The 16411-nt window shown below is 54.2% G+C and overlaps 2 protein-coding genes across 3 annotated transcripts; both read left to right on the top strand.

The window, feature by feature from the left end:
• The first annotated feature begins 3128 nt into the window (after window positions 1-3128).
• Window positions 3129-12632, top strand: Gapdhs (glyceraldehyde-3-phosphate dehydrogenase, spermatogenic). Its single transcript, XM_048329640.1, has 11 exons — window positions 3129-3195; window positions 7387-7525; window positions 7905-8001; window positions 8400-8506; window positions 9594-9684; window positions 9772-9890; window positions 10149-10230; window positions 10491-10642; window positions 10774-10936; window positions 12245-12342; window positions 12425-12632. Exons 1-11 carry the CDS (start codon window positions 3129-3131, stop codon window positions 12495-12497), a joined length of 1188 nt encoding a protein of 395 aa, XP_048185597.1. The 3' UTR covers window positions 12498-12632.
• Window positions 12633-12892: 260 nt separating this feature from the next.
• On the top strand, window positions 12893-15436 carry Tmem147 (transmembrane protein 147). Of its 2 annotated transcripts, XM_048329641.1 has the most exons (7): window positions 12893-13097; window positions 13192-13261; window positions 14441-14500; window positions 14589-14725; window positions 14845-14929; window positions 15029-15150; window positions 15234-15436. In XM_048329641.1, exons 1-7 carry the CDS (start codon window positions 13021-13023, stop codon window positions 15355-15357), a joined length of 675 nt encoding a protein of 224 aa, XP_048185598.1. In that variant the 5' UTR covers window positions 12893-13020; the 3' UTR covers window positions 15358-15436. The 2 variants fall into 2 exon arrangements, with proteins under 2 accessions (XP_048185598.1, XP_048185599.1); XM_048329642.1 differs by lacking the exon at window positions 13192-13261 and having other exon boundaries at window positions 12958-13097.
• Window positions 15437-16411: the final 975 nt, after the last annotated feature.

Below are 16411 nucleotides of genomic sequence, written 5' to 3' on the forward strand. Positions count from 1 at the left end.
TTGAGGCTGTGTGAGGGGGTGGCATGGGTGGGCTGGTGGGAAGGCCCAGCAGGAAGGAATGGACGGTGTGCGGGCGGGGTGTGGAGCCCAGGTGTGGCCAGTATCTGCACATGATTTCAAACCAGGACATGGGACCCACTCCCATCCAACAACCCACAGCTCCACCCAGAATCCACCACCCCCAGCTCAGGTCAGAGGTCTAGAAGCTTCTGCGGCTTCCCCATCTCTGCCGATAGAGGGTGACTAAATTGGGCCATCTCGCCAGGCTGGAGTTCATGAGATCTGTTTCCAAATTTCTGTTGTTGTTGTTGTTGTTGTTGTTGTTTGCTGGTCCTGGGACTTGAACCCTGGGCCTGAGCACTGTCCCTGGACTTTTGTGCTCCAGGAAGGCTGGCCCTCTGCCAGTTGGGCCACAGCACCACTTCCGGCCTTTTGTGCTTCATTGGAGATGAGTCTCATAGACTTTGCTGCCCCAGCCGGCTTGGAACCTCCATCCTCAGATCTCAGCCTCCTGGGTAGCTAGGATGACAGGTGTGAGCCGCCTGCAGCAGCTTAGAGCTGGTTTTGAAATAGATTCCATCTTCCCTTCGCTGTCCTTGGCGCCTTCCTCCACTGCGTCTCAGCCCCCAGTCCTGTCCCCAGATCTCTGCTGCCACTCCGGAACGTACGATGCAGGATGTGAGCAGCTGCCTTTGTGTGCAAGGTTAGGCAGGACTGATTGCTTTCTTCTCCCAGCAACTTCTGCTGGGGAACATGGTGGTCCCAGGAAATCCCAGAGCTGAAGACATTACTTCTGGCAGCTGAGGAGCCATGTTTGACTTCTGCTGTTCCTGGACCTCGGAGGCCGTCACCCCAGGGGTGTGCTACCAGCCTGGATGTTTTCCTGGTTGTTGTTTGGTGGTGTTAGGGGTCGAGGACCTGGTGCTCACCTTACCACTGGAGCTATCTGCCTCTGGCCATTTTGCCTTTAGTTTGGTTTTCGGATAGTCTCCTCTAACTTTTTTTTTTTTTTTTTTTTTTGGTCTGACACCAGGGCTTGAACTCACTATCCCATGCTTGCTTTTGCTAAATGGCTGGCACTCTACCATACAAGCTATGTTCTTTCAACCCATCCTCACTTTTACTCTGGCTAGCTTCAGATCTCAATTCTTCTACCTCTACCTCCTCCTGAGTAACTGGGATTATAGGCATGTATCACCATGACTGGCTCTTTATCACTTTGGGTCTTTACTTTTTTTTTTCAAGTCCAAGGGCTTGAACTCAGGGCCTGGGCTCTGTCCCTGAGCCTCTCTGTACTCGAGGCTAGCACTCTACCACTTGAGTCACAGCACCATTTCCAGCTTTTTCTGTGTATGTGGTACTGAGGAATGGAACCCAGGGCTTCATGTATGCTAGGCAAACACTCTACCACTAGGCCACATTCCCAGCTCCATGGGTCTTTACATTGTTTGAAGAAAAGCTTTGATGGTATCTACATTTTCACACATGCCACTGAGAAGTTGTTCCTAGTGGGTGTTTTTAGTTCTGGTTTTCTTTGTGCTGGGCTTTTCCTTCAGCTGTGCAGGTTCTTGTGTGATGAATTGCTTGACTCTTGTCCTTGCTATTTCATCTTTCTCCTCCTTTCTTTCATTCTTCTTTTTCCTCCTCTCTCCCCTCCTATGTCCCCCCTCCTCCTCTTCTTCCTCCTCTTCTTGTGTGTGTACTGGTAATGGGGCTTAAACTCAGTCAAGGGGCTGATTCTTGCCATTTTCACTCAAGGATAGCACTCTACCATTTAGAGCCACAGCTCTACTTCTGGCTTTATGCTGGTTCCTTGGAGATAAGGGTCTCCCTGATTTGTCTTCCAAGGCCAACTTCCTGCTGGGATCCTCAGATCTCAGCCTCCTGAGTAGCTGGGATTGCAGATGTGAGCACTCAGCTCCCATTTATTTTCAGTTCCACTTGTCTCAAGCTATTCAGTGAGTCCCACCAACTCCCGTCCCATAGGAAGTACTTAGAAACTGAGCTCCCATGGAGTTGGAAAGGAAGAGATGATGTCACTTTGTGATTTATTTTTTCTTCCACCCTTCTTTCTAGGATGGTGACTCTTATCTGGTACGAGGCTCCACACCCCTTGGGTCATGGCTACGTGTTAACCAGCCTTACAGGTGAAGGTGCCTGTCTGTGAGTCACTGACGTACAACCAAACCCTCACCCCCTGGGGCATCATGACTTCACCTGTTCTCTTTGGGTTTTTGTTATTGTAAAGGTGATGTACAGAGGAGTTACAGTTACCCGAGACAGGTAAATGCATCTCTTTTGGGGCCATGTCACCCTCACGTTCTTGTAAACACGTCTGGTAGGCCTGCTTTGTGTCTGGCACTATCAAGGGTGGTGAACATAACCGACCAGAACAACATTCCCCCCCACCCCCACCCCAGGAGAGGGAGGCCTAGCGCCCAGGGGGACACAGCGCCACCACCTACTGCAAGAGCTGCAAGGTCAAAAGCAGGCAGCTGCGGGAAGGCTTGGAAGAGTGATGGGAGAGCACCTGCCCAGCAAGTCTAAGGCCCTGAGTTCAAAACCCAGCGTCGCCACAGGCCTGGCCGGGTGCTGGTGGCTCACGCCTGTCATCCTAGCCCCTCAGGACAACGAGCGCTGAGGATCACGGTTCGAAGCCAGCCCGGGCAGCCAAGGCCATGGGGCTCTTGTCTCTCACAAGCACCGAAAAGCGCCGGCCGTGATGCTGTGGAGCTATGTTCAAGCGGTGGAATGGCAGCCTTGAGCGAAAAAAGCTCAGGGGCAGTGTGCAGGCCCTGAGTTCAAGACCCACGACCGGCACAAAAGAAAAAAAGATCTCATCGGCCGAGCAGGGACGGGTGGGCGGGCGAGGCCGGAGGAGGACGGGGAGAAGCCCAGAAAACCGAGCGCAACAGCCACGCGTGCGCATGCGCACGCGCACGCGCGCTGACGCCACGCGCCCCGAGGGCGGGGCGGCCCGGGCCCCGCCCCCATCTGTGACGTCACCGCGCACTGTGACGCCCCCAGCCGGCGGCTGTGGTCACTCCGTCCCCGGGAGGTCTGGGGGCCTCACACTTCAGTAACATCACGGTGGGGCCGGGGGTGGCCATGAGCCCTTAAGGGAGGCCATGTCGAAACGCGACGTCGTCCTCACCAATGTCACCGTCGTCCAGCTCCTGCGACAGCCATGCCCGGGTGAGGGGGACTCGGAGGGCGGGGTGAGGACACCCCGGGGTGGCCGGGGGACCCCGGGACCCCTGCGGTCACCGCTACACAGTGCATCCTCCCCCCAAAAGGGGAGGGGCTGGCACCGCTGACCCCAGGGCAGAATGGAAGTGGGATCAGGGGAAGGAGAAGGAGACCCCGAGCAGGCTGGCTGCCCCCACGCAAGGCCACCAGGGAGTGTGGGCGGGCCTTGGGCTCCCTGTTTTTTCCCCAAGTGGGGTGCTGATCACATCCCAGGCATGCGCGTGTGCCTCCACTGATGTCTCACAAATGGCAGGTGAGGCCAGGGTGTTCACTGTTCCCATTTTAGAGCTGCCAGCAGAGGTCAAGACAGGGAGCAGCCCTTCCTGGCCTCTCCACCAAGGAATGGAGGCCACTCCTGACTCTTTTTTTTTTTTTGCCAGTCCTGGGGCTTGAACTCAGGGCCTGAGCACTGTCCCTGGCTTCTTTTTCACTCAAGGCTAGCCAGCACTCTGCCACTTGAGCCACAGTGCCACTTCCGGCTTTTTCTATATATGTGGTACTGAGGAATCGAACCCAGGGCTTCATGTATACGAGGCAAGCACTCTACCACTAGGCCATATTCCCAGCCCCCCACTCCTGACTCTTGCTTCTAGCCAGGGGAGTGTGTGTGTGTGCACGCGCACACGCGTGTGCATGGATATACACACAGGCACCCCAGGAGAAGTTCCAGTTCTCCACCTTTGTGTGAGCTCCAGGTTGGACTCAGGGGCTCTGATTCACTCAGATCTCTTGATCCACTGACTCTACCACATGAGCCATGCCTCTCGCTCAACATTTTCCTGGTTACTATTTGGGACATGGCATTTTTCTGACTTTCCTTCCCCTGGGGCTGGCCTCTCTCCAGGTGTCAGATTACAGCGAGGAGTCACCATCATCACCCAGCCCCTCTTAGGGTCTCCCTTCCCACAGGTGGGGTGAGAAAAACCAGGCCACAGCAGGTGAGCGGTGCTGGGACACTCAGCATTAGCAGACCTCAAAGACCCCAAAGGCGCTGCAGTAGAGGGGGTAACAGGCAAGACCTGGTGTGTTCTGTGGCCTTGGCCTTCATTTTCCTCTCTGGAAAGTGGGTTTCCTAGTGCCTACCTCACACAGTCAGGGAGGTGACATTTGTGAAGGACTGAGAACAGCACCAAGCTAGTATAGAAGCTGTTTAATCTGCACAGGTACCTACAGTGGAAGGGAAGAAACAAGAGACTGTGGGGGGCAGTGCCAATCTTCAAGCCTGAACTCAGGGCCTGGGTGTGGTCCTTGAGCTTTTTCACTCAAGGATGGTGCTCTACCACTTGAGCCACAGCTCCACTTCCAGCTTCTTGGTAGTTCATTGTAGATAAGATTCTCACAGACTTTTCTGCCTGGGCTCACTTCAAACTGTGATCCTCAGATCTCAGCCTCCTGAGTAGCTGGGATTGCAGGCATGAGCCACCAGTGCCCAGCTGAGCCCTTCCATCTGAAAGGATGCTGAGTAGAATCAGAGTCCCAATCTTATTCCAGGTGTTCAAATGTCCACCCTTTAGGCCAGCAGTGACAGCGCCTCCGGGAATCCAAACATCTTCAAGGTCACTGGTGACCAGCCTCTGACACCAGTAAACACTGAGTGACATCTTATAAACTTGCACTGACCTCATAAACACACACAGACCAGTCTTGGGCCACAGGCTCAAGCAGCAGGCAGAGATCAGCGATACAGACAGGGCCCCTAACTCCAGGCCTACCATCTCCAGGATGCCTTTGATTTCAGTACCCAGGACAGCTCCACCGGCACCGGCCCCTTCCAACTGCTCCTCTTAGGGTCTTTCTCCCCAGGTTGGCTTAGAACTGCTATCCTCAGATCTCGGCCTCCTGAGTAGCTAGGACAACAGGCATGAGCCACGGGTGTTCAACTCCAAAGGGCTTTAATAACCTTACCTGATAACGTGTGGCTAGTGGCTGAGCAGGGCCTGACTTCTCAGCTGGAAATTCTCTGCCAGCCTCGGCTCAGTTTCTCACCCATAGCCCAGGTGAAAAACACACCTGTAAGCGCAGGCTGGGAGTTGGGGTGCATAAACAGTGGGGGCTGATGCAGGTTCTCCCCTTATGCCATCAAGTGAGGATACCCTCTACCTCCTCAGCTACCCTGGGGATGAGAACCACCTGAGTGCTTGTTGAAAACAATATTCTTTGCCAAGGGTGGTGGTACTTCACGCCTGTAGTCCTGGCTACTTAGAAGGAAGATGTAGGAGGATTGGAGTTCCAATGTCAGCCCAGGGGAAAAAGCTAGCAAGACCTTATCCCCAAATTAAGCCAGGTATGGTGAGGCATGCCTACAGGTCTAGCTGCTGGTAAGACAGAAGCAGGAGGACTGGTAGTTTAAGAGCAGCTCAAGTAAAGGTAAAGTTGACATGAGCCTTTAGCAAAAAATAAAATAAGGAAGCTAAAGTACCTGGGCATGTCGCTTAAGCAGTAGAGCGCTTGCCTAGCAAGCTTGAAGCCCTAAGTTCAAACTCCATAATGCCTAAAAGGGGAAGGAGGAGCCAGGTACCTATGGCTCAAGCCTGTAATCCTACCTACTCAGGAGGCTGAGATCTGCAATTCAAAGCCAACTCAGGTAATTCCGTGAGACTCTTGCCTCCAACTAAGTATCAAAAAAGTGGAAAGTGTTGCAACTAAGTATCAAAAAAGTGGAAAGTGTTGCTGTAGCTCAAATGGTAGAGCACTAGCCTTGAGCAAAAGAAAAAGCAGGGACAGCGCTCAGGTCCTGAATTCAAGCCCCAGAACCAGCACATAAAAAAAGGAGGGAGTAGAGGAATTCTTGGGCCTCAGTACAAGACCACTGAGTCAGAGTTATGTAGGGAGAGGCCTCCCAGGTGGTGAGTCAGCTCATCAGAAATGTTTGGAGACCCAGATGGACTCACTGCCAAATTCCAGAAATGATTTGTGAAGGCCAGATTTAATAGTGCTCATCTGCAATCCCAGCTACTGGAAAGCTGGAGATAGGAGGATCTTAGTGTGAAGCCACAAGAAACAAAGTCTGGATTGGAGGCGTGGCTCAGTTGGTGGAGTTCCAACCAATAAGCAAAGTGTCCGGTACAGAATTCAAGTCCCAGTCTTGCAACAGCAACAACAAAAAAGAAATACAAAATCCTATCTGAAAAAAAAGAACCGAGAACCTGAATTAAGTGGTAGAGAGGCCCTGGGTTCAAACCTCAGTACTAGAAAAAGAACAATGATGAAGAAATGGTCTGGAAATAGAAAGATGTGAGAAACATCTCTTAATTTTCCTTCTCATCTAGTCCTCGCGGTGGCCTTCTGAGAGAAAACACCAGTTTCTCTCCATTTAACAGAGTAGGAAACAGAGGCACAAGGCATCCACTCTTGGAGCAACAGCTAAAACTACATCCCCACTGAATGGAGCCACCGGGGTAGAGGTTCTGTGCACAGCTCTGATCTCTTAAAGCTACCTGCTCCCAAGCTGGGCACTGGTGGCTCACGCCTGTCATCCTAGCTACTCAAGAGACTGTGATCTAAGGATTGCAATTCAAAGCCAGCAGTCAGGAAAGTCCATGAGATTCTTATCGCCGATGATGGAAGTGGTGCTGTGGCTCTAAGTAGTAGAGCGCTAACCTTGAGAAGAAAAAAAAAAAAAGCCCAGGGACAGCACCCAGGCCCTGAGTTAAAAAAAAAAAAAAAACCACCCCACATCTACCCCTTGCTATGGTTCCTGTGAGTTTGAGAAATGCCATCATCAACAACAAAAATGAACCGGGTGCTGTGGCTCACACCTGTCATCCTAGCTATTTAGGAACTAAGATCTGAGGATGTTGAGCAGGACACTCTGTGACTCTTATCTCCAAGGAACCAAAAAGCCAGAAATAGAGCTGTGGCTCAAGTGGTAGAGCTCCAGCCTTGAGTAAAGAAGCTGAGGATCAGTGCCAAGGCCCTGAGTTCACAGGCAAAAACAAAATCTGTTTTTTTTTTAAATAACAGGGGACGGCACTCTCCTTTCTTGCTCACAGGCTACTGGGGGGTGGGAGGGAACACAATGCAAGTGGCCACCACCGGCTAGGAACCCCACAGGTTCTGGGGGGACAAAGATGGCTTATTCTTCACACCGCTGCCATAGCTCACTGTCCCCTCCCTAACTCTCCCTCCTCCCCTCAGTGGTGAGATCCCCTCCTCCCCCGCCACCGGAGGAGCCTCCCCCACCCAAGGAGCAGCCATCGCCAGCAAAGGAGGAACCCCAAGTCCTACCACCCAAGCCGACCCCTGTAGTTGGGGAGTTAGCCGTGGGCATCAATGGGTAAGAGACCCCCAGCCTGACCTCCACTTCCTGCCCTGCTCAGGGACCGGCTGGGACATCTCTCCATTTCTCTTCCATTTCCATGACTGTCCATCCAGCTGGAGAGGGCAAAGGTTCAAATACCAAAGCCAGATGGAATGAAGTGTAGGCCCTACCAGCCTGGCCAGGGAAGGGGCCGTGGAAAGAGCCCGCAGTGACAAAGCTAGCAGCTGTGCACCTTGCTAGAGAAAGCCTGGCAGGCCCAAGTTCCCACCTCTGCTCAGGCCCCCGTGGGACTCCCTCTCAACGTGTGTTTTGGTGGGAGTGTCATGCATTGAAAACGACCCCCTCTCTGGTTCTCTCCCTCGCCCCCTCTTTGGCATGGGGCTTCCCTGAACAGCTTTGGACGCATCGGTCGCCTGGTGCTGCGAGCTTGCATGGAGAAGGGCGTGAAGGTGGTGGCAATAAATGACCCATTTATCGATCCAGAATACATGGTGAGCAGCAGGCAGAGGAGGGGGAGCAGAAGGGTGGGATGGGAGAAAATAAGGGGGTCTCAGAGAAAAGCCCTCAGATGGCTGGGCATTGGTGGCTCACGCCTATCATCCTAGCTGCTCAAGACGCCTAGATCTGAGGATCAGGATCAGCCCAAGTGGGAAAGTCCATGAGCGTCCTAGCTGTAATTAACCAGAAAAGAGCCAGAAGTGGAGGTGTGGCTCAAGTGCAGGGCACTGACCAGCTGTGAGTGAAAACAGCCACACAAAAGCACAAGGCTCTGAGTCCAAGCCCCAGTACCCTCACTGTCTCTCACCCATCAAGGCAGGACCTTCAGCAAAGGGGCAGCCCTCTGGGCACCCCCTCCTGTACACTAGGAGAACCCCCTTGTCCCCTGCAGGCATATATGTTCAAGTATGATTCAACACATGGCAGATACAAAGGGAACGTGGAACACAGGGGTGGACGCTTGGTTGTGGACCACCGGGAGATCTGCGTGTACCAATGGTAGGTGACTGTGGGGTTTGTAGCCCCACTCTGTATGTGGGAGGGGGGTACACATTTGGAGACAATATTTCATAAAGGTCCTTGGCCCCTAAAGTGACCAAGAAACAAGTGTCTGCAGCTCCCCCCCCCTCAACTGCTCTACCTAGAGCCAGGCACTGATGGCTCAAACCTGCCATCCTAGCTACTCAAGAGGTTGAGATCTGAGGATCACAGCTCAAAGCCAGCACAGGCAGGAAAGTCCATGAAACTCTCAACTCCAGCGAACCATAAAAATAAAAGGTGAAGGGGCTGGGAATATGGCCTAGTGGTGGAGTGATTGCCTTGTATACATGAAGCCCTGGGTTCAAGTCCTCAGCACCACATATATAGAAAAAGCCAGAGTAGCACTGTGGCTCAAGTGGTAGAGTGCTAGCCTTGAGAAAAAGAAGCCAGGGACAGTGCTCAGGCCCTGAGTTCAAGCCCCAGGACTGGCAAAAAAAAAAAGGTGGAAGTGGAGCTGTGGCTCAAGTGGTAGAGTGCCAGCCTTGAGGAGAAAACTCAGGGACAGGGTCCAAGCCATGAGCTCAGGCCCAGGACTCTTGACACACACTCTGTCTCTCTCTCTCTCTCTCTCTCTCTCTCTCTCTCTCTCTCTCTCTCTCATGCCCAGCATTGGGGTTGTTCAATTCTCAGTGTAGGAGGAGGGGAACTCTGGTGGAGCTACAGAGAGCCACAGGCACTTTCCCTCTGTAAACACGCAGCCTGCAGCCTTGGCATGCACAGTCTGCACCATGGATGCCAGGGTCCCCTGGGTCCCCACTACAGGAGCTGGGGGCTAGGACGACGCCAGGCGAGGTCGTTCAGGGCTGGGAGCAGAAAACAGCCTTGCAGGCCTTGAGATCACGGAATGTGCACTCTGGGTGGCGGGTACTGGGTGCCATGTGGGGTCAGAGTGGGGGACGGGCAGGGTGCAGCAGCTGGGCATCCATCTGGGCAGGGGGCGGGTGGCTGGTCAGGCAAGTGTCAAGTCAGCCTTTCAGCAGTGAAGACTACATTCGGAGGGTACCGGGCTGCCTTCCAGAAACACTGACCTTGCCACCATCCACAGCAAGGACCCCAAAGAAATCCCCTGGAAGGATTTTGGGAGCCCCTATGTGGTGGAGTCTACGGGCGTGTACCTGTCCCTAGAGGCAGCTACAGTGAGTCAGGGAGTGGTGCCCAGGGCTGGCTGGGGCGGGGGTGGGGCCTGAAGCACTGACTGCCTGGCCTCCATGCCCTTTCCCTAGGCACACATCAACGCTGGTGCCCAGCGTGTGGTCATCTCTGCACCCTCCCCTGATGCTCCCATGTTTGTCATGGGTGTGAATGAAAAGGAATATAATCCTGGCTCCATGAAAATCGTCAGGTAATGAGCAGTCTTAAGGTCACCCTGACTACCAGTTAGGCATGGGCGTATGGTGGGTCTGAGTGGTAGCCAGCTTGCATAGCACATGCAGAGGTCCCGAGTTCCAGCCCCTGCACTGCAAGGGGGGAGAGGAAGCAAGACCTCCAGAGAGCCTGCTTCAGGTGTTTCTCCCTGCTGCACCTCATTCATCTAGGGAAGGGCACCTCACTGACCTGGGTGCAAATCCAAAGGCTTAAGGGCACCCCTCAACTGTTTCAGCAATGCATCCTGCACCACCAACTGCCTGGCTCCCCTTGCCAAGGTCATCCACGAGAAATTTGGGATTGTGGAAGGGCTCATGGTAAGTCAGGGCTGGGATTCAGGGGCAGGATGGTGGCACAAAAATCCAATCACTTTGTCCCAAGCCCTCCTTGGCATACGGAGTCAGCAGAGAGAAGCTGGATACCCACAAATGGAGCTTTTAAAGGACATGGAGACACCTGTAACCCTCATGCAAGGCTGTGTGTGCCACACCTGTTGTCAGCCCAGGGTGGCCCTCCAGCCTCCATCCCTACTCTAGGAGAGATGTAGCCTTCAGCTCAGCCTCCTTCTTCCCCCAAGACCACAGTCCACTCCTACACGGCCACCCAGAAGACTGTGGACGGGCCATCGAAAAAGGCCTGGCGAGATGGGCGGGGCGCCCACCAGAACATCATCCCAGCCTCCACAGGGGCAGCCAGCGCTGTGGGCAAAGTCATCCCAGACCTTAAAGGGTAGGAGGATCTTGCAAACAGGGTAGAGGCCATGCCCCAGTACTCGAGGGACCCTGATCCTCTTGGGGTTTCCCAAGTGCAAGGCCAAGTGTCTGGGCTCTGAATCCCATCCCTAACATGGAATTCTCCAGGAAGCTAACAGGAATGGCGTTCCGGGTGCCAACTCCAGACGTGTCTGTTGTGGACCTGACTTGCCGCCTGGCCCACTCTGCCCCCTACTCTGCCATTAAGGATGCTGTAAAAGAAGCAGCCAAGGGGCCAATGGCGGGCATCCTTGCCTACACCGAGGATCTGGTAAGAGCTGAGGAATACCTAGGAAGGGAAGAGTGGAAGGTCCGAGTTCTACTTGCCAGGAAACTAACTGCTCTCAATGTACCAAGACAGAAACTACAGAGCTGGGCAAATACACTCCTCTATCTCAGGGGTCTTTACACCTAAAGCTGCTTTAGCCTGCAACACTGGCCCCCTGTTGGGTTTGCCCTCACTTCCTCCACATCTGAACTCCAATCCACCCCCACCTGCACCCCACCCATCCTTCCTGTCAGGACTGCTTTGTTCATATCAGATGAGATCAACTCTCCTGCTGGAAACCCTGTCATGTCTGTTTTTCACCAGCGGGGGCTTCCTTCCACCTCAGACCCTGTGCTGAGTGGAGGAATGGACAGGCCTCATTCATCGGAACCCAGATACAACATGCAATTATGTTATTCAGTAGGCTTTACGTGGATAATGAACTTTGTAACGTGGGAGGTATGGGAGGGGGAAATTGGGGGAGAGTGAAGAGAAAAAAGAAAAGGAAAGGAGGGAGGGAAAGGAGGAGAAAGGATGGATGGAGAGAAAGAAAGAGGAAAGAATGAAGTTAGGAGAGAAAGATAAAGGCAAAAAGGTATTCATGGGCTGGGAATATGGCCTAGTGGTAGAGTGCTTGCCTCCTATACATGAAGCCCTAGGTTTGATTCCTCAGCACCACATATATAAAAAAGGCCAGAAGTGGCGCTGTGACTCAAGTGGTAGAGCGCTATCCTTGAGCAAAAAGCAGCCAGGGACAGTGCGCAAGCCCTGAGTTCAAGCCCCAGTACTGGCAAAAACAAAACAAAACAAAACAACGACATTACCATTACTTGAGTTATGAAATGGTAACCTGTCCATATTAACACCTTAAAAATTAAATTTAAAAGACAGGTTCAAGGCTGCCCCTCAGATATTCCCCCATGTTCGTGCCAAGTGCCTGCATTGTCCCCATAATGCTAATAGCAGTGGTGTGTCCTGTGTGTGCGTGTGTGTGTGTGTGTGTGTGTGTGATGGGGCTTGAACTCAGGGCCTAACAGCGATCCCTTAGCTCAAGGCTGGTGCTCTACCACCTTAGCCACACCTCCAGTTCTGGCTTTTGGGTGGTTCATTGAAGATGAAAGTCTCACAGATTTGACTCCCTGGGCTGGCTTTGAACAAACGATCCTCAGATCTCAGCCTGCTGAGTAGTAGCAGGGCCAGTGTGTCCTGTCCCCCAGGCACGGGGCTCAGGTGCCTGGGAGGGGGTGACCGGCCTCCTTGGAGGCCTTTGTGAGGCTGCCCCCCACCCATCTATGAAATCCCGACGCGCAGGTGGTCTCCACGGACTTCCTCGGTAATACCCACTCGTCCATCTTCGACGCGAAGGCCGGCATCGCCCTCAACGACAACTTCGTGAAGCTCATTTCCTGGTAATGGCGTCAGACGACGGTGGGGTGGAGGAGAACGACACCCCCGCCGCTCCCCGACGCCTTTTTCCCCTTTCCCCCTCAGGTACGACAACGAATACGGCTACAGCCACCGAGTGGTCGACCTCCTCCGCTACATGTACAGCCGCGAAAAGTGAAGCGGAAACGCCCCCCTTCCTCCGCTTGCGGCGGGAACGACTCCACCCTCCACTTCCGGTAGGAACGCCCCTTTTGCTACTTCCGGCGTTCCCGCCCTGGGTTTCTGCCACTTCTCCCGCCTGAGCGTTGGAATTGAAAAAAAAAAAGTACTGTTAATTGTCCGTATGTCTGGTGTCTGCGCCGCTCAGGGTGGGCTAAGGTCTGAGTTCGGACTGGCCCCCGGGAGTGCGGAGGGGACGGCGCCGGCCTCAGAACCCGGTTCCCCAGCGGACAAGTCCAAGGGAGCGGGCGGGACGAGCGGAACAATTTAGACTGGATGTGGCGGGAGTTGCGGCTGTCCTGACGTCACTGCGCGCGCGACGTTCCCTCGGGGCCGGACTACAACTCCCAGAAGGCTTCGCGCGCAGGCTGCGACCCAGTTTAGAGGGCGCCGGGCCGGGGCGCCGGTGGAACTGAGGGAGCCGGCTCGGAGTCGCCTCGCCTGGTGACTCCCGCCCCGGCGGGCACCAGGCGGCCGGCGTCATGACTCTGTTTCACTTTGGGAACTGCTTCGCCTTGGCCTACTTCCCCTACTTCATCACGTACAAGTGCAGCGGCTTGTGAGTGCGGGCGCTGCGGGCGCGGGGGTTCCGAGTGGGTGCGGGAAAGGAAGCCCCTCGCCCCGGGCCGACCTCTCACCGCCTGCTTCTCCAGGTCTGAGTACAATGCCTTCTGGAAATGCGTCCAGGCCGGGGTCACCTACCTCTTTGTGCAGCTATGTAAGGTGAGGGCCTCCCGGACATCCCCACGTGCCCTGGTTTCCAGGCTTTCCAGGTCCCGGGCACCCAGTTTCCGTCCCTTGAGGAACCCTTCTCCCCACCCCCCCCATGTCGGGGACCCCTTCTCCCCCGTATCCTTTAGCTCCATGCACTTTAGAAGGATCGTATGTATGAACCCGGGGAGAGATCATGAAGCTACTTTTTCTAAGCACTTGTGATTAAAATGGAGAAAAATCTAAGTTGTCGGTTGATCTTTTTTTTTATCTTTTTTTTTTTTGGTCTGTCCTGGGGCTTGAAATCAGGACCCTGGCACTGCTCCTGAGCTCTTTTGCTGAAGGCTAGTGCCCTACACACCTTGAGCCACAGTGTCACTTCCGGTTTTCTGGTAGTTCATTGGAGATGGGGGTGGGGGGACTGGCTTAGTGGTAGAGTGCTTGCATCGCAAGCCCTGGGTTTGATTCCTCAGCACCACATATGTAGAAAAAACCCGCAAGTCTTGAGCAAAAAGAAGCCAGGGACAGTGCCCTGGCCCTGAGTGCATGCCCCAGGACTGGCAAAAAAAAAAAGTCTCATAGACTTTCTTGCCTGGGCTGGCTTTGAACCTCAGTCCTCAGATCTCAGCCTCGTGGGTAGCTAGGATTACAGGCGTGAGCCACCAGTGCCTGGCTTAGATACTGTGTTGTGGTTTTTTTTTTTTTTATTTTGCCCTTTAAGGTGCGAGACCAAGACTCACCCACCACCTGACCCTTTGCCTTGTTGGCTAGCGCTCTACCAACTAACTGGGCCATGCCTCCAGCCCTATATTTTTAAGTGGAGCTAAGAGAGGAAGTGATGCTCTGGCTGGAGTGGTAGAGCGATAGCCAGCACCCAGACCCAAGTTCAAGCCCCATGACCTACCAAAAAGAAAGAGCTAAGAGAGATAATGGATCCCCCCATTACTCACCTATCTCTCCTGCCCCTCTACACCTGTCTCCGGTCCCCTGTGAACTTCCAGCCCCTTGAGAAGCCACAGCACCTCCCCCTCTGTCAACCCCAACCCTTCAATCTCACCAGCTCTCCCAGATGAGCCCCTGGAACCAAACTCCCTGCCCTCCATCTGCACCCTGATTTCCCATCAAGCCCATGTGGCTTAGGCCCCTTGCCCCCTTTCACCTGGAGGTGAGTTTTCTCCTTTCTCTCCTCAGATGCTGTTCTTGGCCACTTTCTTCCCCACCTGGGAAGGTGGCATCTATGACTTTATTGGGGTGAGTGAGACCAGAGAGGTGGGAAGGGGCAAGCATGGCCCATCTGTTAATATCCCAGTGCTTATTTCCACCTCCACCTGCCCCACAGGAGTTCATGAAGGCCAGTGTGGATGTGGCAGACCTGATAGGCCTCAACCTCGTCATGTCCCGGAATGCCGGCAAGGGAGAGTACAAGATCATGGTGGCTGCCCTTGGCTGGGCCACCGCTGAGCTCATTATGTCCCGGTGTGTAGAACAGCCGGACAAGGACACCCGGGTTCTGCAGAGATGCTGGCGGGAGGGGCGTGGGTGTGGATGTGGAGGGTGTCTGGGTACCAGAGATTGCTTCTCTTTGTACTCCTCAGCTGCATCCCCCTGTGGGTCGGAGCCCGGGGCATTGAGTTTGACTGGAAGTACATCCAGATGAGCATCGACTCCAACATCAGCCTGGTGCGTGGCCCACGCCTGCCCCTCCTCACCCCCTGTGCACGCTGCTGCCGCCCATGAAGGCCTGGCCCTGATTGCCTTCCCTCCTGCCTCTCCCTCCAGGTCCATTACATCGTCGCCTCGGCCCAGGTCTGGATGATCACACGCTACGACCTCTACCACACCTTCCGGCCAGCCGTCGTCGTCCTCATGTTTCTCAGTGTCTACAAGGCGTTTGTCATGGAGTGAGCTGTGTGGGATGTGAAGCCGGGTGCAAACGAGGGTGAGTTTTCTCTCGTCCTTTCCTCATGGTGCTGTCTCCCTCTAGGACCTTCGTACACCTCTGCTCCCTGGGCAGCTGGACAGCTCTGCTGGCCCGAGCGGTGGTCACGGGGCTGCTGGCCCTCAGTACCTTGGCCCTGTACGTCGCCGTCGTCAATGTGCACTCCTAGGCTTGGTGTCCCAGAGTCACTGGACCTGTTCCCCTGCCTCTCTCCAGGTGTTTGTGAAGTAAACAGTATTTGGAAAGTTGTTCCTGCCTCTGTTTCCCTCTCAAGAACTGTTTCTCACTTCCATGCCCACATCTTTCCTAGAGACCCTTCAGCAACTGCAACCAAGTAGGAAGGCTGGGGTGCTAGCAGCCCCCAGCCTGCCCTGCACCCCTGGAGTGGGTCCTCTGGCTCCTGAGGTTCCCACAGTGGACTGGGGGCTTGAAGTAGGTGATCACTAAGCCCAGTGCCATTGGCTTATGCCTGTAATCCCAGCTACTCAGGAGACTGAGATGTGAGGACCATGTTTTTGTTTTTGTTTTTCCAAAAAGATAGAAGTGGAAGTGTGGCTCAAGTAATGAAGCACCAGCCTTGAGCACGAAAGCTAAGTCAGGGACAGTGCTCAGGTCCTGAGTTCAAGCTCCAGTAGACACATGCACATGTGCACTTAGTATTCAAGCCATCACCATTAGATCCTGGCTTTTCTGTGCTTTCACTCAGTTCCATAGCTTTTGGAAATCCTCGCCCTGTGTGTCTCTCAGAGCCGTGGACTATTTCAGCTGCGGCCAAATAGCAGAAGAGCCTGACCAGCTGGGATATTGTCCTTCGGACCCATGTGGGGCAGGACGTGGAGTGCCCTCTCAGCCGGGTGTCCGGCCCTGTTCTTCCCAATGGCTCCCCCTTCCTCTGCCAAGCTCATGAGATCCTAGGAGGGGACTGCGCTGCCCAGCTCACCTCTGCCTGTGCCAGTGTTTCTCCTCTGATGGGAAGCCGTCAGCCGGCTCCTCCACAGGTAGAAAGAAGTCTGGGCCTGGGGATCATTGATTACTGTGCATGGTGAGAACACGGCCAGAAATAGTGGGAGGACAGTGATGGTCCAGGCCTCATGGTCAGGTTTGTAAAGGGAAAACATAGTCTATGGGAACCCAGAAGTGGTGCGCTGTGTATGTGTGTGTGTGTGCGTGCGCGCGCGCATATGCATGCACACACACATGTGCATGGATGCCAGTCCTGGGGT

The sequence above is a fragment of the Perognathus longimembris genome, chromosome 20, assembly GCF_023159225.1.
Source record: "Perognathus longimembris pacificus isolate PPM17 chromosome 20, ASM2315922v1, whole genome shotgun sequence".
Taxonomy (NCBI): Eukaryota; Metazoa; Chordata; class Mammalia; order Rodentia; family Heteromyidae; genus Perognathus; species Perognathus longimembris.